At 38.3% G+C, this 20,975-nt stretch overlaps 1 protein-coding gene across 1 annotated transcript; it reads left to right on the top strand.

The window, feature by feature from the left end:
- Positions 1-8,963: 8,963 nt before the first annotated feature.
- LOC137746194 (pentatricopeptide repeat-containing protein At1g05600) lies at positions 8,964-11,125 on the top strand. The gene has a single exon (XM_088680699.1). It carries the CDS (start codon positions 9,388-9,390, stop codon positions 10,897-10,899), a length of 1,512 nt encoding a protein of 503 aa, XP_088536825.1. The 5' UTR covers positions 8,964-9,387; the 3' UTR covers positions 10,900-11,125.
- The last annotated feature ends 9,850 nt before the right edge of the window (positions 11,126-20,975 follow it).

The raw sequence follows: 20,975 nt of genomic DNA, 5'->3' as shown, positions 1-20,975 counted from the left end.
TCAGCCATAGCGGCACCCTTAACAGACCTTCTTAAGAAGAACAAGGCATGAGAATGGACGGACCGGTGTCAAGAGGCCTTTGAGAGGTTGAAGAAGGCCCTAATGGAGGAGCCTGTACTAAGGTTGCCCGACCTTAGTAAGCCTTTCGAGTTACACACTGATGCTTCCGACTTTGCCATAGGAGGAGTGTTGATGCAAGAGGGACATCCGATAGCCTATGAAAGTCGCAAGCTAAACAATGCCGAGAAGAGATACACGACCCATGAAAAGGAGATGACCGCCATCGTCCATTGCCTTAGAGTTTGGAGGCATTACTTGCTTGGTACTCCCTTCATCATCAAGACGGACAACGTTGCCACTAGCTACTTTCAAACCCAACAAAAGCTCACACCTAAGCAAGCAAGGTGGTAAGAGTTCTTGGCGGAGTTTGATTACAAGCTAGAGTACAAGCAAGGAAAGGAGAACGTGGTGGCCGATGCTTTAAGTAGACGAGTAGAGTTAATGGCTACGGTACTCAAGGCGCAAAGCCATCTCTTGGGCCGTGTCCGAGAAGGTTTATCACATGACGTCCAAGCCAAGAACATTGTGGAGTTTGTCAAGGAAGGGAAGACAAGAAGGTTTTGGCTTGAAGACGGCTTGCTATACACCAAGGGCAAGCGAATCTACGTCCCAAAGTGGGGAAGCTTAAGGAAAGAAATCCTGAAGGAGTGCCATGACTCAATGTGGGCAGGACATCCTGGCATTCACCGCACGTTGGCTTTGGTGAGCGATGCTTATTATTGGCCACAAATGCGGGATGATGTAGATTCCTACGTGAAGACTTGTCTTGTGTGCCAACAAGACAAAGTGGAACAAAGGCAACCGGGAGGACTGTTGGAACCACTTCCCACCCCATCAAGACCATGGGAGTGTTTAACCATGGATTTCATCACACATCTGCCCAAGTCTGATGGATGTGGATCTATCTTCGTCGTGGTCGATAGATTCACCAAGTATGCCACTTTCATACCCGCACCGGTGGAGTGCACAGCCGAAGTAGCTGCACACTTATTTCTAAAGCACGTGGTGAAGTATTGGGGTGTTCCGAGGAGCATAGTCAGTGATCGAGATGCTCGCTTCATGGGTAGATTTTGGAAGGAGCTCTTCAAGCTACTTGGCTCGAAATTAGACTTTTCCACCGCTTTTCATCCCCAAACTGATGGACAAACGGAGCGGGTTAATGCATTGTTAGAGACTTATTTGCGGCACTATGTTAGTGCCAATCAACGAGATTGGGCTAAGTTACTTGATGTTGCCCAATTCTCTTACAACTTGCAACGTTCGGAGTCGACGGGGAAAAGTCCGTTCGAGTTGGCTATAGGGCAACAACCCTTGACCCCGAACACAGTCGTGACTGGCTACACGGGGAATAGTCCAGCCGCTTTCAAAACTGCTAAGGAGTGGCAATTAGCCCACGAACTTGCTCGAGCTCATTTGGAGAAGGCTTCAAAGAAGATGAAGAAATGGGCGGATCGTAAGCGAAGGAATGTGGAGTTCCAAACCGGCGACCAAGTCTTTGTGAAGCTTAATGCGTCTCAGCACAAGAGTACTCGTGGCTTGCACAAGAACTTGTTGCGGAAATATGAGGGACCATTCCCTATCATCAAGAAGGTTGGCAAAGCCGCTTATGTCGTGGAACTCCCACCCCGTCTCAAGTTTCACCCGGTGTTCCATGTGAGCAACTTGAAGCCTTATCATACAGACAATGAGGAACTAAGTCGAGGTGAGTCTCATCGAGCACCCCCTTTGATGACGGAAGCATTTGACAAAGAAGTGGAGAGCATCGAAGCCAAGCGTGTCGTGGTGCGTCCAAGACAACCAAAGCATGTGGAATACTTTGTCAAATGGAAAGGGCTACCATACTCCGAAGCAACATGGGAGAAGGAGACGTCCTTATGGCAATATAAGGACCTGATTAATACATTCGAGAGGCAAGAGTCGACGAGGACGTCGACGGCTTAAGTGGGGGAGGATGTCACGGGCCATCTGTTACAAACAAAGAAAACGCCCAAGACATCATATATCTAAGCCCATAAAGCCTTGTCTTCATAGAAGCTTCTGGAACATCCCGGAAAAATCAAGAACATGGCGGAGCGTTCAAGATAATCTGGGGCATTCCGGAACAATCCACACAAGTGTACAAATTCAAGCCTCACCTAGAACAATCTAGATTAGGCAAGTTGTATCTAGAACTATACTAGATATTTTTGGATGTAAGTAGGGAATTCTAGAACCCTCCATTGAGGAGGTTACTTAGGCCTATAAATAGGAGGCAAGGCCATTTGGTCAAGGCATCCAAGAATTGTAAACAATTGTAAAGTTCTCCTAAGTTTCAATACAAAGCTTCCTTTCTCCCATCTTCTAAGTGATTTTAGCATTCTCCAAGCTATCTTAGCTTTCTTCGTGATTCAATCCGAGGAAGCGAGGCTTCGAAGGCTTACTTAGCTTGTTCATCGAGGTATTCAAGTCTAAGTGCCGCACGGGCGGAAGGCTTAAAGAGTCATCCCGTGACCCTTGGATGTCTTGGCAGAGGCAATAAGGGAGATGACCTGTGGGGAGACGGAAGCAAGAATCGCATGAAGGAGGAGTTGATCTTGCCGAATCCAAAAGGTGCGAAGCACGGTTTGAGTGGTTGATGGGTAGAGATGAGAACCATCCACATAACCCATGAGGTCGTAACCGTAAAGAAGGGCGTTGAACTGAGCACGCCAGGATGAGTAATTGGTGGGTGTGAGTTTCACAGGTAATTGGGCTGTAGCGTTTATGGTGATCAAGGTGGGAGTAGTGGAGTTGAGGTCTGGTAGAGGGTTGGTTGTAGCGGCGTCAGTGGCCATGGATGAAGACAGGAAAGAGAGGGATCAAAAAAAAAAAAATTGCTCGTTGGAGTTTTTGGGCTCTGATACCATATAGTAATGATATGTTTTCTTTGATAAACTGTTGTAATGACAGGTGGTTGTTTTATATACATCTTACACACACACATGCAATAAACTAATGTTGTAAAGGTGGCGTGCTTGCTGCCCATGCTGCAGCACATCGGAGCACATGAGCTGTACCATGTGGTAGTCTGCACATCGGAGCACATGAGCTGTACCATGTGGTAGTCTGCTGTCAAGGAATATTGCAGCCACGTGCAGTATTCCTTCTGTCCAGGTTGTACCCCAATTGTGCAGTTGATGGAGCAGATTGTGTTGTTGACGAACTGATCTCCTTTGATGTAGGAGATTCCTTAACATTGGCTACAGGACGATGAATTTTAGGAATTCCAGGAGCCGAAAACCACTCAATCGGCCACTCAAATGCTGCATCGTCATGGTTTCAAATGCATGATCCCAGTACAAGCCTGCAGTTCTGATTACTATATTATTGGATGTCATGACGCCTCCGAGATGGATAATAAAATCTGCAATGTACGTACCATTCATTAGAATATATGACAATATAGCAGATAAAAAGTGTTGTAATCAGAATGCTAAGACGTGCTAAATAATTGACAGTGCAATGTTTCATTCCTTCTTTCCTTGAAACATGCATGTATACACAAGCTAGACCAGATAAGAATTTCAAGTTTTTACTAGCTTCACGACAACAGAAACGTGAAAAACGAACATATATTTGATACATAATGGTGTACATATTTCATTTTAAACCTTTTTCTGTGTAAGGGAAGAATGTAGTTTATAGAAAACAAGACACCAAACTCTTATATTCATTTCATTTATGACATCTATGGTCATAGCATTGCATGTAGCATCAGATTCAACTCTACAAAATGTCTACCAGTAAGCAGTAAAAGCCAGCCTTTTTGCAAAGTGACTGACATCAACTTAACCTAATGGTCACCCAATGTTTACGTTGGTTTGAAAATGACTATTGTTCCGTACCATTATGGAAGAAGGCTCGGGTAAAATATGCACTTCCCTGGGAATGAAAAAAATCGATCTACTTTCATTTGATATTTTGGCTTAAATTCCTTGACCCTCCGATACTCAATTAAATCCTCTTTTTGGAGGATTGAATGCACTAGTATATTGAGTAATAATAACTCCCCTCCAATTAAGAAAATGTAGAATTGAGATTAAATTGTATGGAACTGGCCTCTATATTGGTCGGATCCAAAGGAGCGCACTGCAGAAGGTTTGTCGAAAAAGGAAGTTGTATAATGGTTAAGCTTTTATCTTTATGTTAATTAGATCTAAATTGGTGAAGGAGACTGAGTATCTTCTAAGAAATGTTTGTAAATGTAAATAAAAGCCGTAGTTAAGTGAAATACCCAAAGATATATATGATTGCCATATGAACATTGGTGTAATGATAAAAACCAAGGTTCCAAAAAACGTTAAGCGCTAGTCGAAGCGCTAGTCGAGCGGCGGGTTGGCGCCTAGCGCCTAGACGGCTAGGAGGGGTCTAGGTGGATTGAGGTAAATTTCTTGTATGTCTTGTAAATAAGTGCATATTGACACTTACAAAAAATTATACTTGTATGAAATCTATGGATATGATAATAAAAGAATGATAAAATGCAAAAGGAGTATCCAACAAGTCCAAAATTTAAAAACACATTAAGCATATATGCCACATAACCATAGTGAGGAGTATTGTAGGATGACACATGTACAACAAGTTCACAATTTTAAGCCACTTAGACTTAGATAGGATTTTTTATTTTATTTTTTAATTTCATTATAAAAAATTAAAAAAAAACCGCCTAGCTTCGCCTAGCACTACCTAGCCTTGCCTAGCCCCCCTAGTCGCCTATAGCCCATCCGATTTTTCCCACCAATTTGCAAGAAAACGTCTCGGCTCATCACCGCCCAGCGCCTAGGCCGTTTTTTAGAACATTAATGAAAACATAGTTAACCCCAAAATTCTGTGGTCCAAAATCAACACCGAGTTATGACAACGGTTGCAGATGTAGCTAGTCGTAACCTTTCGGCTTAGTCGGTGTTCGCCCCCTAAATTCGTTATGGGCCTTGCGAGTATACTGGGAATTTACTCGAACAAAAAACTAGTGGTTGCGAGCGTGCCCACTACTAGTTGCCGCTAGTAGACGAGATTTAAATGATTAAGATTGCGTATGAGTTCAACTTCTAATCAAGAGATTGCACCATTGAGTGAGAGTGGCTCAAATCAAGGTTATTTCTTTGCCTTAATGATAAGGACTTTACTTATGAGGAGAGATGTAACAATATGTAAATGGTAGGTTTGCTAAATGACAAGGGAAAGTGAATGACTAGTATTGTAGATTGTTTGTAAATTAAATGAATGGAAATGTAGTTGTACATAAATGTAATTATTTAAAGTACAAAGCATTAGAAGTACAAATAGATGCCAAATACAAGGTTGGAGCTTGTTCTCAAGGAATCAGGCAAGTTGCTCTAGTCTTGAGGGCAATTTATGGTGGTTTGGGGAATGGGTTTGAAGGTTGAAATGAAAATACAAAAGAAATCGGTACTGCCAAGTGAACAACAGAGCTTTAAAAGGAAATACAAGGCTTTGAAAGGAAATACAAGGCTTGTGCAGGGAATTGAAGTTTTAAAAAGGGGTGCTAAGCTAATCTATTGAGGAATTGATTTGAGTAGAGTTGTTTGATTGATTGGTTGAGTTTCTATAATCCTTTTACCTTTGCTTCTTTATATAGAGAACTAAGAGAGCTCTTTTGCTGAAGACATTTAACCTGTACAAAGAAGTTCCACCGCCGACTCCACTTGCAAGAATAGAAAAAGAAGCCAACTTGCATATGAAATAATATTAAAAGAAGCAAGTTGGTTTTTTACCACATGTCCATCTCCCAAGTCTACCAACATCCTTACTTGCAATAAAGCCACCGCTTCAAACCATATAGAGAAACATTACCACATGCAACTTTTAGTCTATTTGCACACAAATCCCTCAAAAGTAGGCCTGGCAAACGGGTCGTGTCTATCGTGTTCGTGTCGTTTTCGTGTAACACCTGTTATCTTAACGGGTCGTGTCGTGTCACACCCGTTATCTTAACGGGTCCTTAACAGGTCGTGTCACTTTACCCAACGGGTAAAGTGACCCGACCCGTTATGACCCGTTAAGAAAAAAATATTTTTTTTTTTAAATTTGCACATACCACACATTGCCACATAAATATTACTTCAAAACATTAAAACATTTCTCGTTCAAGTACTATATCTACACTCGAAAATAAAAAGCCTAATAAAAAAAATAATACATACACTACTAATCTATTACAAATATTAAATGTGCAAGGATAAAGAGTTTTTGTTTTTAAGATTGTAAGTCTTTCTCAAAAGTTTACACCTCCATTTACAAAACCTTCAATTTACATCGATCATCATGAAATTGTATTGGAACTTTGGCTTGATCTAAAATAATAATACTATATCATAGAAAAAGCAAACATTAAAAATCATTCAATTATGAAAAGTTAAACAAAATAATTATGAAAAGAAATAAAATAATAATACTATATCATATAAAAATATATTACCTCCTTTTCCAAATAGTTGATTCATACTTTTATTAAGTATATAAATTATAACATAAGATTTTGTGATATCCACATCCACTAGTGTAAATATTTTAAATTGAAGATCAAATTCATTCTTTGTATTCATATAGGGTCAAAGAGTGTAGCTGTAAAAATTCATCAAAATCAGAGTTAAAATAACCGTTAAATCGTGATTTTTCGTTTATAACCGTCGAAAAGCTTTGTCCCGTTACTTGATCTCTGAATGTTTTTTTTTTTTGTGATTTTTTGCTGATGTGATCTCCAAGCATATACAAACAATTTTGACGGTTTGGATCGTTGAAATTAGTTTTGGAGAATTCGTAAAACGATAGATTGACTAACACTTAGAGTTTATTTATACTTTCATTAAGTATAACATAAGATTTTGTGGTATGCACTTGTGTAAATATTTTAAATTGAAGATCGAATTTATTCATTGTATTCATATAGGGTCAAGGAGTGTAGCTGTAAAAATTCATCACAATCAGAGTTAAAATAACCGTTAAATCGTGATTTTTCGTTTATAACCGTCGAAAAGCTTTGTCGCATTACTTGATCTCTGAATGTTTTTTTTTTGTGATTTTTTGCTGATGTGATCTCCAAGCATATACAAACAATTTTGACGGTTTGGATCGTTGAAATTAGTTTTGGAGAATTCATAAAACGATAGATTGACTAACACTTAGAGTTTATTTATACTTTCATTAAGTATAACATAAGATTTTGTGGTATCCACTTGTGTAAATATTTTAAATTGAAGATCGAATTCATTCATTGTATTCATATAGGGTCAAGGAGTGTAGTTATAAAAAATCATCAAAATCGGAGTTAAAATAACCGTTAAATCGTGATTTTTCGTTTATAACCGTTGAAAAGCTTTGTCCCGTTACTTGATCTCTAAATGTTTATTTTTTATGATTTTTTGTTGATGTGATCTCAAAGCATATACAAACAAGTTTGACGGTTGGGATCGTTGAAATTAGTTTTGGAGAATTCGTATGCCATCAATCAAGTTCCGTGTGTGTGTGTGTGTATATATATATATTTATTAAGTAGATTTAAATTTATTTATTTTGTACGTATAAATTATAATTGACTGGTACACGGAATAGTACATACATCACGTGTCACGTGTGTCATTATAAAAATAGTGAGATATGTCATGACAGTCATGTGTGTGATAAAAAGTTAATAACTTAAAAAAAATAAAATAAAATAATTTGTCACCACTTCTATTAATTTTCATTTTTCCCTCTTTTTTTTGTTTCCTTTTCAACTTTTTCTTATCATTTTCACTTTTCCCTCCAACATCTTTCCCTAATTCCCTCACTTTTTTGTTTCATTTTCAACTTTTCTTAACATTTTCATTTTCCCTCCATTTTTTTTTTCAAAAAGGGCGGCAAGTTGGCAATGGCAAGAAATTCATTATTGAAATTTGAATGGAAACAAATCACATCAAATTTCAATGGATGCAATGCAATGCATCATATTCATGCATATTAAATTATTAATTATTAATTATTATAGTTTTTATAAAATTTAATATATATATATATATATAATTATTATAGATAGACTTAATATTTTGGGGGTATAATTATTATAGTATATATAATTATTATAAATTTTATAGTTAATTTAATATATATATATATTATAATTTTTAGGGGTATAAAATTGTAAAATTAATGTATATAATTATTACAGTATTTTTTTAGGGTTATAAAATTATAAAAATAATATTCTGCTTATCATGTATCGTGTTACCCACGTGTATACCTACCCGAACCAACCCGTTATCTTAACAGGTGCTTATCGGGTTACCCGATAACGACCCGATTCGTTATCGTGTCGACCCAAACACCTGTTAATTTCGTGTCGTGTCGTGTCGGATTATCGGGTCGTGTCAGAAATTGCCAGACCTACTCAAAAGTCATATTTTGGCTTTAAACTTAAATAAGTAAAATTGTGCATATTTTAAGTGCAAACAATCATTAGAGCAGCAATGATGGTGAAGATGAGCAGAAAGAAGATGATGATGTACGGACGTGATGTGAAGAACAAGAAATGTCCAATCTCTGTCAATGTCATCACTCAGTAGGCAGCACAGCAGGCGCGCTTTGGTGTTGGCATTTTCATTCCTTATGAGGCAAGGACATGGCTAATTGTCTTAAGGTCTTTGGGAAAGATGCTAAAATGGTGAAATTGTCCCTGGATTTGTAATTGTTTTGGATTTATTTTTTTCACAATGCAATATCACAATTTTTTTTTAATTGCAGAGTAAAAGATTTTATGTTCGATTGCCTACTTTGACGTATTCTAACTAGAGTGCGTCTATTATGTGATTTAGCTGAATCTTCATTATTTTTTTTTATCAAAGAACAGATTTTATTGAATAAAATCTAATAGACAAGTTTAGGTCATCCGCAAGGATATTGTTGCAGTACCGGCTGATAAAAACTTTTATTTTATTTGGGATTCGCAACATCCAAATCGATGCCCATTCATGATTAACGAACCCATCTTTGACATATATATTCATGATCCGAGGCAATTTCTTGCGGCACCCCATTATTCGTTGACTTAACACGGCAGCAAAAAGACGACACAACAGCAGCTCGACCAAAAACTAGCTGGGAAACAAAAAAAAACACAGCAACTAGTTCGACAGGACGAGGAGGAGGAGTCTGTCGGAGCGAAAATGGATCTCGAAGCAGGCCAACAGGTACTATGGCACCGCCCCGGTGATTCAATGGCTGCGCTTTCAGTGTCCTGAAATAGCCTCTCTTGCAGTTGCACACCAACTGTTTGACAAATTGCCCGACCGAAAGTTCAAAGTTCGAAGCATGAGTATAAGATGGCCGAGGCTGCTAACACCCACACATCTCTCTCAGATTATACGAAAGCAGAAAAACCCATTGACGGCCCTCCAAATTTTCACTCAAGTGAAATCCAAGTACCCCAATTACCGTCACAATGGTCCAGTCTACGCCACCATGATCAGCATTCTCGGAAACTCTGGCCGAATTGCTGAGATGAAGGACGTGATTAACAAGATGAAAAATGATTCCTGTGAATGCAAAGATTCAGTTTTTGCAACTGCAATTAAAACCTACGCGCAAGCTGGATTGCTGGAGGATGCAGTGTCTCTGTTTAATAACATTTCCAAGTTCAACTGTGTGAACTGGACGCATTCTTTCAATACCCTTTTGGAGATTATGGTGAATGAGTCCAAGCTTGAAGCTGCTCATCGCATTTTTGTGGAGCATTGTTGTGGGTGGGAGGTGAGCTCTCGGGTTCGGTCCTTGAATTTGCTCATGCTTGCTTTGTGCCGGAAGGGTCGTTCAGATATTGCCCTGCAAAATTTCCAAGAAATGGATTATCAGCATTGTAATCCGGATAGGGAAAGTTATCGGATTTTGATGAGAGGGTTGTGTGAAGATAAGAGGCTCAATGAGGCAACCCATTTGTTGTACTCTATGTTTTGGAGGATTTCTCAGAAGGGTTGTGGTGAAGATGTTGTAATTTATAGAACCTTGTTGGATGCCTTGTGTGATAATGGGGAGATTGACAAAGCTGTCGAAATTCTTGGTAAGATATTAAGGAAGGGGCTCAAGGCCCCTAAGCGGTTTCGATACAATCTTGATCTCAGTTGTTATGGAAATGGCAAAGACACGGGAGGCGTGAAGCTGTTGATTAATGAAGCTCTGGTTAGAGGTGGGATTCCCAGCTTGGCAAGCTATAGTGCTATGGCAATTGATCTTTACAATGAAAATAAGATTGGTGAGGCTGACAAAGTGCTCAAGGAAATGCGAGATAACGGCTTTAGGCCAACAGAGTGGGTCTTTGAAGCAAAGGTGGCTGCATTGAGTAGTGAAAAGAAAGTCGTTGAAGCAGTGGAGGTGATTGAAAAGGAGATGGTGGAGGCAAACTGTGTACCAACTCTAAGAGTGTACAATGTTGTGATTAGATGCCTGTGTAGTGAAGGGCAATCGGTTCTTGCCATTACGTATTTGAAGAAGATGGAAAAGCAGGTGGGTTGTGTTGCTGACAAGAAAACTTATGGCATTTTAGTGGATGGGCTTTGTGAGGAGAGACGATTTCTGGAAGCAAGTCAAGTATTGCAAGAGATGTTGATCAAGTCACATTGGTCCTGTGCTGAGACTTACAGTCGAGTGATTAGGGGTCTTTGCTCAGTGGGCAGGCAATATGAAGCTGTTATGTGGTTGGAGGAGATGTTAAGTCGGGCTATGCTACCGGAGCATTTGCTATGGAACTCATTGGTGGCATCTGTGTGTTCTAACATAGCCAATGTTGAGGTTTGCTATGAGACCTATAACCGACTACGAAATTCTTAATTGTTTCTTGCTCTTATTTATGCATTTTCATTTGTGTACACCATCTAATTGGTAGTTAGAAAGAAGACCTCTTTGTTCTGTAAAAATGAATTTTATATAACAACAGCATAGCTCTTCACTTTCGTATGATACCTCTTATGATTCCAAAGAGGGAACAAATTCGAAGGATTGTGTTTGTATAAAAAGGGTACGATTTGCTTTGAAGATATCTAATCCGTCTTTGTTATGTTTTGGATGCTGATGCTGTGGTATCTTGTCGTTCAATGAAATCTGATTTGATTGGTTAGGGAACGGAATATATATTCACAACCTATATGGTGAGATTGCTATTACAATGTGGCTCATCTTAAGGACACAATAAATGAAATTTGAAAAGTTCTAACATATTTTGTTGCAGAATTGCAGTGAGGGTCTTCTTGTTTTGACGGAATTTGGAAGACCGTTAATGCATGATCGTCTTGTTACAGGAACAGATACCATATCAGACTGGTAATTCTTACTTGATAACCAATTTTGTGGTAGATATGCTACGACTTGGACTTGATTTTGGGTTTGATAGTCTAACTTTAACGTGATTGAAACCCAAGTCTGCTGCAAAATTCAAACCCAGCCCTGTAGCACACGCACAAACAGAACCTTGGACTTTCTAGGTGCAACCTCCTATGAAATCCCTTACCTCATTATGGATGACAACCCCCACTCCTCTAATAGAGCCTCGGGACGGAATTGCCCCATCAACATTTAATTTTACTTCGTTTGGTGTGTAGTTAATAGATTAAATCAAACTCATCTAACAAAATTTAATAGAAACTACTACTGCTTATCTCGAACGACCTTTTGCAAGGACTATTTCTGTAGAAGAAAAAAAAAAGAAAAAGAAAAAAAAATTGGAATATCTCAGTTTGCTATATATCTCACCTATTGTACATTAATAAACTGAAATATCTCACTTTGCTATGAATCTATCGTTTACATCTTAACCATTTCGTTAATTGCCTTCATTGGAAAGGACCAACGCATGTCAAGATAATATGATAATTAAGATTTAGACGTTTAGGCATAATTTCATAGATTTATTTATTCACTAATGTTAAGAAGCTAGTTACGATTTTGTTGTTTTCATAATATTTTGTCAAGCTGCTCGTCCGCGGAAACTTTGATTACAGGCAAGTAATGTTTTGATGAAATATAATTATGTTTTCATACTGATGCTGCACTGCTGCTTCTTTGTTTTAGGCGTCCATTACACCACGCCACAAATTCGGAGGCAAATTACTCCTTTTTTTCAGGATGGACTTGTAAGTGCCAAGGGATTTAGGCTAACCGATGAAGAGATATACTAAAAACGGGGGTTGAGAAATGCTTTCCGTGATCATTTGGTCTTGTCGAGAACAGAACTCTTCCTGTCCATAGTAATCCGGACATAAGCTCACCTGAGCACTTTGTTTAATTTATAGGTACAAAACCAATCTTTTCGGCTTGCTCCGTTGCATAAATATCGATCAATCAGCATGATTTCCTGTTCCTTGCTTGCTTTCGTTTGAACACCGCAGCGTTGGGCTCACTTAATCTGTCATCAAAGGCTGACTTCGCAACGTGGTTACCTAAGGGGGCATCCCTCGGCACCAGATTGACTTAACGCTCCTAGTAACCACGATACCGAAGGTTTTTAATAGGAAACACCTATCAAAATTAGGGGTGGTTCGGTATGAGATCCCATACCGAAATCCTTGTCCCGATTCCCAAACCGAAATTTTTGGGAATCCCGAAATAATTTCGGGATTTCGGGACAAATCGGGAATCCCGAAATATATGTATACTGATATGTTCATGCATGCATAATGGTCTTTGCTCCTTTGTTTCCTTGATTTGCCTAGGTATGCAGGAAACTAATATCCACATATGATGCATACAGGGAAGAACACGTCAGGTAGAAATGTCCTAAACAAGACAATAAGGTAATCAATCGCAGTTTGCTAAAAACGTATCTTGAATGCATTGCGAACATTGATGAGTCCCCTTTACATTCATCGGTAAAACTTACAAGGATTGCTTGTATGTTATAGATGACTCACATATATTATAGTATTTCAGAAAGGCATGTGATTCGTCTCTACAAGCAATTTTAATGTCGCGTTGTGGGATCAAAGAGAAGACATGGAAAAATCGGAGAGGATGTTATTGGTAGCTCTGCTGTGCGTTCAGAATGCAAGACCTCTCATGAGCAATGTGGTGAAGATGTTGCAGGGCGATAAAGAAATTACTCAACCGCCTTCTCCTTCTCCTCAGCGAAGTTTAACCTAGCAGAGTGAAACAGATGAAGACTCGAATACTTCTGAATCAGGAATAAGGACTTCCGAATGCCCTTATCAAAGTACTTTCCATGGAATAAATGAGATTGAGCTAGCTACTGCTAAATATGATTCAGAATTTCATGTATTCGTGTTAGTTTTTGACATTTTGATGGCACAAGTTTTGTTTAGTACTGGTTGCGGAATGTAATGAAATGTATTTTATTGGTGAGATACGTGTACAAGAAGAGATCACCACAGAAGCGACAGAATTCATAGTTGTATCCTCGATTTTATCTTATGTAACTGAAAAGGTTGATACAGAAGTTAAATAGCTTTAAGGAAAAACGATAACAGACGACTATCAGAAGATTAGGCAAAAGAATTACATGATCAGCATCGTGGAAGTGAAAACTATACAATGAGGATGAAATTGTCTGGAGAAAAATATAGGAGATAAATTGGCACTGTATTATGCAGAGGGCTATTGCTCTGTATTTTCCTGCATACCTAAAACCAAATAAAAGGAACCAAAATAATATATATATATATATATATATATAATATTTATTTCTATTCGGTATGGGAATACCAAAAAAATGGAGATGCAATACCGAATCCCATACCGAAAATTTCGGTTTGGTTCGGGATGACATACCGAAAATTTCGAGAATTTTGGTTTGGGATCGGGATTTTTTCGGTTTGGTTTGGGATTTTTGGGATTTTTTTACAGCCCTAATCAAAATCCTTGGATTGGAAACATGTATCGAAATCCTTTTGTCAGATCCTATGTTGAACAGACTTGGACGTATTCTAAATCGGATGCCTGGAACAGTCTGCGAGTCAGAGTCCACTTTGAGCACTCCACTTTAAAGCTTTATCACCTTCTTCGGACATGCTGGCTCAAGGGCGACATGACTTGGGGTCCTGGATTTTGGCTGTTTCCCTAATCCCGATTGTTGACCACAGAGCTAAGGGTTGGTTTTCACAATCACTTGGACTGTCATACTGTTGGAAAGTCCGATAGCTCAGCTCTTGGTGACTTAAAACAGTTAGGCGGAGTAGCCCTACTTCCTACTTTGAAAGCTAAAACAAACAAATGAAATTATCTACACTAAGGGGTTATGGGCTAGCAATAATGTGATTCAAATTTGCCTTTAACTAGACTCGAATCTAAGACTTCTCACTTACAGGCGAAGAGAAATACCACTAGACTGTAGTATTAATTAGCACAAACGGATAGCATCTAACCTAGCGATATTCCACGGTTTGGTTCGAAGCGTCGTTTGCATGGCGGCAAGGTTGTACGTGCCTTTACCATCAACTCCAATGACACGATAAGGTCCTTCCTCGTTTTCCCTGACTTTGCACTTGTCGGGAATTTGTATATTCTGGAACACTTGTAACATCTCACATCGTTCAGGGGGGAGTGGATCATGTAAGCCCTATATGTATATTCCTATCTCTACCTAGCATGAGGCTTTTTGGAAGCTCACTGGCTTCGGGTTCTATTGGAACTTCGAAGTTAAGCGAGTAGCACGCGAGAGTACTCCCATGATGGGTGACCCACTGAGAAGTTCTCGTGTGAGTTCCCAGAAACAAAACCGTGAGGGCGTAATCGGGGCTCAAAGCGAACAATATCGTGCTACGGTGGTGGAGCGGGCCCGTGATGTGGTAGACCCTGGGCCGAGATGTGACAATTTGTTATCAGAGCCTAACCCTGGCCGTGGTGTGCTGACGAGGACGTTGGGCCCCTAAGGGGGGGTGGATTGTAACATCCCACATCGCCCAGAGGAGTGGATCCTGTAAACCTTATATGTATATTCTCATCTCTATCTAGCACGAGGCCTTTTGGGAGTTCACTTGGAACTCCGAAGTTAAGCGAGTAGCGCACAAGAGCACTCCCATGAACCCACTGGGAAGTTCTCGTCTGAGTTCCCAGACACAAAACCGTGAGGGCGTAGTTGGGGTCCAAAGCGGACAATATTATGCTACTGTGGTGGAGCGAGCTCGGGATGTGGTGGACCCTGGACTGAGATGTGACAACACTTTCTTAAAACAAGATTCCCAACTTGAAAACTTCTTGGTCAACACCTTTGATGTAGTATAAACGGATCTTTTGTTAATAAGTCGCTAGCCGGATCCTAGCTTGCTCTCTCCGCCCCTCAAGGAAGTCCAGCTTCGCTCGGAGTATTCCTTCAATTTTGATCTACATTTGTTTCTCCGTGTGCATATTGGCATAGTGGTGACCTGGACCAAAATGATAGCTTCGGTTACGTATGTCAAAGAGAAGGGAGTTTCACCAGTGGCCGTCCTTGCAATGATTCTAGAGGCCCATAGAACACCAGGAAGTTCTTCTAGCCACTTGTCTTTCTTTGCTTCAAGTCTCTCTACTAAACAATTAAGGATCATCTTGTTACTATCGTTTCCTTCAAAAAAGGATCATCTTGTTACTTGTTGGAGGCTTTGGCTTGCTCATTAGAACACCAGGAAGTTCTTCTGGGCATTTACCTTTCTTTGCTTCAAGTCTCCTTACTAAACAATTAAGGATCGTTTTGTTAGAGGCTTCGGCTTGGTCATTCCCCTGAGGATATTTCCAGTGGACGTTAAGTGCTCGATGCCAAGTTCTTTGTACCAATCTGTACCAACTGAATCAGAGAACTACAGCCTGTTATCAGAGATAATGTTGTGTGAGATGCCAAATGACATACGATATTTTTCCAAATGAAGGATTTGATAATAGATGCCGTTACCTGCTAAAAAGTTTTGGCCTCGATCCACTTGGCAAGGTAATATGTTAGCCTTCTTGAGTGGACCGATTGAGTCGATGTCCCATTGCGTAAGGAGTCATGCACTTAATATAGTGTTGAGCTCTTCTGCATGCTGATGATTCATCGGAGCCTACTTTTGGCACTTATTACAAGTTTGATCACAATCTTTTGCATCTATTTTCATGGTTGGCCAATAATACACAGAAATAAAGGCTTTCTGAGGGAGGGATTGTCCACCAGAGTGGTTGTCAAAGAGACCCCTGAGTGGATGTTGTCTAGAATCTCCACGCCCCTTGCGGAAAGACACACAAGTGTGGTCCAAATTCATGTGTTAGAGCGGTTACTTTTGCTTTCATGATTTAATAGGGATGAAGGAGACATAAACTAGCTAACAAAGCCAAATCAATTAGATCCCATCTTTATGTCACAATGAAAGTTAACATTTTCTCGGACCCATCAAATCAATTTGTTCAATTTAGTCCGTACAAGGTATAAGGAAATGTGTTCGATGTGCAGACATGAGTTAAGCAGAGTAGCATGCTTGCTTCATTGTGCACAAGTTCGAATTCTTCTCCCCGCAATTTAGTTGGAATATGTGTCGTCTTTTTGTAAAAGAAGTCTTCCCTTCCCAATTCTAGAATTATGTTCAACATCATATACTAGTATGACTTTGTCAAAAATCTTATATTCTAAATTCGAGATACTTTATGCTATTCATCTAGGGTGTTTCTCGGAAGGATCGGATCAGAAAAACGTTTCCAATTTTCATTCCAAACTTTCAAAATCAGATCGTATTGGATGACAATTTTTTAATTCGTGATTTTTAGCATATTCGGAAAAAGAGCTGCTCTCCTAAGGTCCTCATTTTGAGGACATATGAGGTCCTTTTTCAGATGAGTTATTAGATTAATCTTATTGTAGATTAAGCTACCAACTTAAATAATTCATGTTATAGGGAAACAAAATACTTGACAAAAAAAATATTAATAAGAAGAAAGAAAAGGTTTCACGTCATGTCTAATTCCTTCCATTTGCAAAACTTAATCTCCTCATCGAATATCTAAACTCAACAAATCCAATTGCATAAAACCCTAATAACTTTACACATCCAATTCCATTCAATCATTTATCAATAATATTCAAACTGAGTAAGTTACAAAGCACCAAAACATTGAGATTGTATGGTTTCGAAAATTGGAATCCCCTTCTTCGTGAACACACGAACCCTTTTTTCATATGCAATTTAATGACGATGCTGAAAATTTTGAAACAGATCCCTCTTCCTTTTTCATAAGCGATATGGAAAAAACAAAATACTCAGAGGAGAGACACACAATAAGTGTGGTCCAAATTCATGTATTACTTGTGTATATCATGATTTAATAGGGATGAAGGAGACATAAGCTAGCCAACAAAGCCAAATCAGTTAGATTCCATCTTTATGTCACAGATGAAAGTGAACATTTTTTCTCGGACCCTTCCATCAAATCACTTTGCTTAATTTAGTCCATACAAGATACAAGGAATGTGTTTCATGTGCCGACATGAGTTAAGCAGAGCAGTGTGCTCGCTTCATTGTACACAAGTTTGAATTTTTTTCCTTGCAATTTAGTTAGAATATATGTCTTCTTTTTATGAAAGAAGTTTTCCAATCCCAATTCGAGAATTCTGTTCAACTTCATATCCTAGTATGACTTTGTTAAATGTGAAAATTGTAGAAATGGTCCCTCAACATTAATTTATTTGGAGGAATGGTCCCTCAACCTCAACTAAAATTCCATGACCATTGTTTCAATGCTCCGAGCTGATGGGTCTGCTTGATTGTGGCCACGGGCAGGGTGAAATTCTCCATAGCCTCTCCGGACCTGGAAGGGGTAGATAACCATGGCTTGCCACTATTTGTCCCCATTTTTTTCAAAAAAAAAGAAAAGAAAAAGAAAACTCATCAATGTGCAGTTGTGGTCCTTCTCGTCAACTCTGTTAGAACTTCATTAAAATTAGAAGGACCATTGCTACAATTAGATTAAAGTTGAGGGGCCATTGCTCCAATTGGGTTAAAGTTGAAGGACTATTTCTCCAATTGGTTTAAAGTTGAGGACCATTGCTACAATTTTTCTCATTTGGTTTGTCATATTTGCCCCTTGATTCAGCCTCACGTGCGTGGTAGGTAACTCATTTTGACAAAAGTTCTAATGGAGTTGACGAAAATGACCATAGCAGTATGTTTTGATGAGTTAAGGGATCATTGATCCATGATTTTTAGTTGAGGGACTATTTCTCCATTTGAGTTGAAGTTAAGGGACTATTACTACAATTTCCTATTGTTAAAACTTATATTTCAAATTTGAGATACTTTATGCTCTTCACCTATAGGTGTTTCTTGGAAGGATTTGATCAGAAACAATGTTTCCAATTTTCGTTCCAAAATTTTGAAATCGAATCGTATCGGTCACAATTTAATTCGTAATTTTCAGCATATTTGGAAACAGAGCTGCTCTCAAATTAATCTTCATGTAGATTAAGTTATAAACTTAAATAATTCCTATTACACGGAAACAAACTACTAATTGACAAAAAAATAAGAAGAGAGAAAAGATTTCACGTCATGTCGAATCCCTTCCATCTGCAAAACCTACTCTACTCGTTGAATATCAAAACCCAGCATATCCAATTACATAAAGCCCTCATAACTTTCAACATCCAATTTCATCCAGTTATTTATCAATAATATTCAAACCCAATTAGTTACAAAGCACTAAAAAAATTGAGATTGTGTTTCGAAATGAACGCATGAACCCCTTTTCCATATGAAATTTTCCTACAACGATGATAAATTTGAAAAAAAACCCCTCTCCCTTTTTCTTAGCGAAAAGGAAAAAGCAAAAAACTCAGGAGGTTAGAAGGGGAGTGAACGATTGGGAGAGAGATAGAGAGAGGAAAGGGTAGGAGAACAAGATAGAAGATTTCACACGAGAAATTTTTTTTTTTAAATAATCACTTCGAAGAATTACTTGGCCGTTCACTTTTCAATTAAATGCTGACGTGGCTTGATTCGGGGCCCACTTTCTATTAAAAAAATTATTAAAAACTAAAAAAAATATTTAATATTTTTTAAATATTAAAATAATAATAAAAAGTAAAAATAAAATAAAAAAATAAAATAAAATAACCCTTAGTTCGTCCCTTCCCCTCCCCCCCTTCTCTCTCGCTTCTCCCCATCTTCATCTTCTTCCCCCACCTGCAAACCCTGAAAAAAAAAAAAAAAAAAAAAAAAGAATCCAATTTTTCTTCCTCGTCCTTTTTTTCATCTTCTCCTTCTTCTTCCTCTTCCTCTTCTTCCGTAGGGGGGGAGTGTTGATGGGTTTTCAAATATATTTTTTCTCCTTTTCTTCCTCTTCTTCCTCCTTCTCCTTTTCTTCCTCTTCTCCTTCTTCCTCCTTCTCCTTCTCCTTCTCCTTCTCCTTCTTCTTTCGCAAGGCGGGGTTGATGGGTTTTTAAATTTTTTTATTTTATTTTTTCTTCCTCCTTGTCCTTTTTTTCCTCTTCTTCTTCTCCTTCCTCCTTCTGCTTCTCCTTCTCCTTCTTCTTCTTCCGCAGGGGAGGTTGATGGGTTTTCAAATTTTTTTTTTTACTTTTCTTTATTATTTTTAAAAAAATATTAAATAATTTTTTTTTAGTTTTTAATAATATTTTATTAATTTTTTAATAGAAAGTGGGTCCCGAATCAAGCCACGTCATCATTTAACTGAAAAGTAAATGGCCAAGTAACGAAAAGTATAACATTGGACGAAATTCTAAAGATGAGGTATAACATTGTCAATTTTAAAAGATGAGGTATGAAAGTGTCGTGACACCAATAGTTGAGGTAGTATTTTGTACTTTACCCTAAAATTTAAGTAAATAACTATAGAAGATCAAAATACCTCGGAGGTTTTTTTATCGGAATAAGTTTGGAACATTATGGGAAAATTCGGGTTAAAAAATTTTACTGCTGAAATCGCAATGACAGTATCACAAATAATCCTTAAAGTTATTATAAAAGTTAATTAATAATATCCTAAGAATTAAATTGGATAATCCTTGATTGGATGTGATTGTGTTTCCCTGCATAAAGGAATATGTCTTCAATGAGAAAAATTTAAAGGTAGAGATTAGTTATCAACTATACTTTTAGTTCTCTTGCCTTATCTACTTGCCATGAGTAGAGGAGCTTGAGAAGTCATAGTTAGCAACTCAGGTCTTTTTGGTGGTTGAGTTGAGCGTGGAACGAATGTGGGCCTTGCCAATTTAATAAGAGCATTCTCGTCTTTTGTGGGAAAAAGTTCATGTGTCAGCTTCAGAATTTTATAAATTATTTTTTGCTCCACAAATTACATCGTAGGTAATGAGAAGACCACAAAGAAAATTGAATTGACAATAGAAATGAGTTATATCCTTGGTTACAATCTTATTTAGCAACCAAACCAATCGAAGTTCTAAATTTAGAAATGAGTTATATCCTTGAATTGACAAATATGTTAACCAAGACTCAACTCAATCAAAGAGAAAGGAGTTGAAATTTCTTATACCTTTGTTGAATCCTCTTTGCATAATCAAAGGCTAATCACCCATGAGAGAGGACCTTCATTCCTTGCTTCTTTGTTTCATGGATTTCTTGGAGGAGGATGAATGAATGAATTCTCCAAATTCCCAAGAGAGGAAACCTCTAAGTCTCCACACCTAGGAGATGCATTAAAGAAGAAGATGAGTGTTTTGGGGAGGATTTGATGCTAGTAAATCTTCCCTAAGAGCATCCCCAATAAGGAGCTCTATATGAGGCTGGAAAATTGGGGATATAGCCCATTTGAGAGCTCTGAAGAATCTTTGAGGCTCTATAAAAGAATATCTCCTAATGATGGGCTATTTATTTTGGGGCTATATATGGGGCTGTAAATATTTATTTATGTAATAATTTGATTACGCGATAATTTTTTTTTTTTTTTTTTTGTGTTAATTTTTCTTAAGTTAATTTTTG

The sequence above is a fragment of the Pyrus communis genome, chromosome 12 (assembly GCF_041283825.1).
Source record: "Pyrus communis isolate YQ-2024b chromosome 12, ASM4128382v1, whole genome shotgun sequence".
Lineage (NCBI taxonomy): Eukaryota > Viridiplantae > Streptophyta > Magnoliopsida > Rosales > Rosaceae > Pyrus > Pyrus communis.
This window is presented reverse-complemented; position numbering and strand designations above follow the sequence as displayed.

Bases quoted from the DNA above. Each gene is read 5' to 3' on its own strand.
- LOC137746194 (XM_088680699.1), top strand. From the start codon at position 9,388: ATGAGTATAAGATGGCCGAGGCTGCTAACACCCACACATCTCTCTCAG.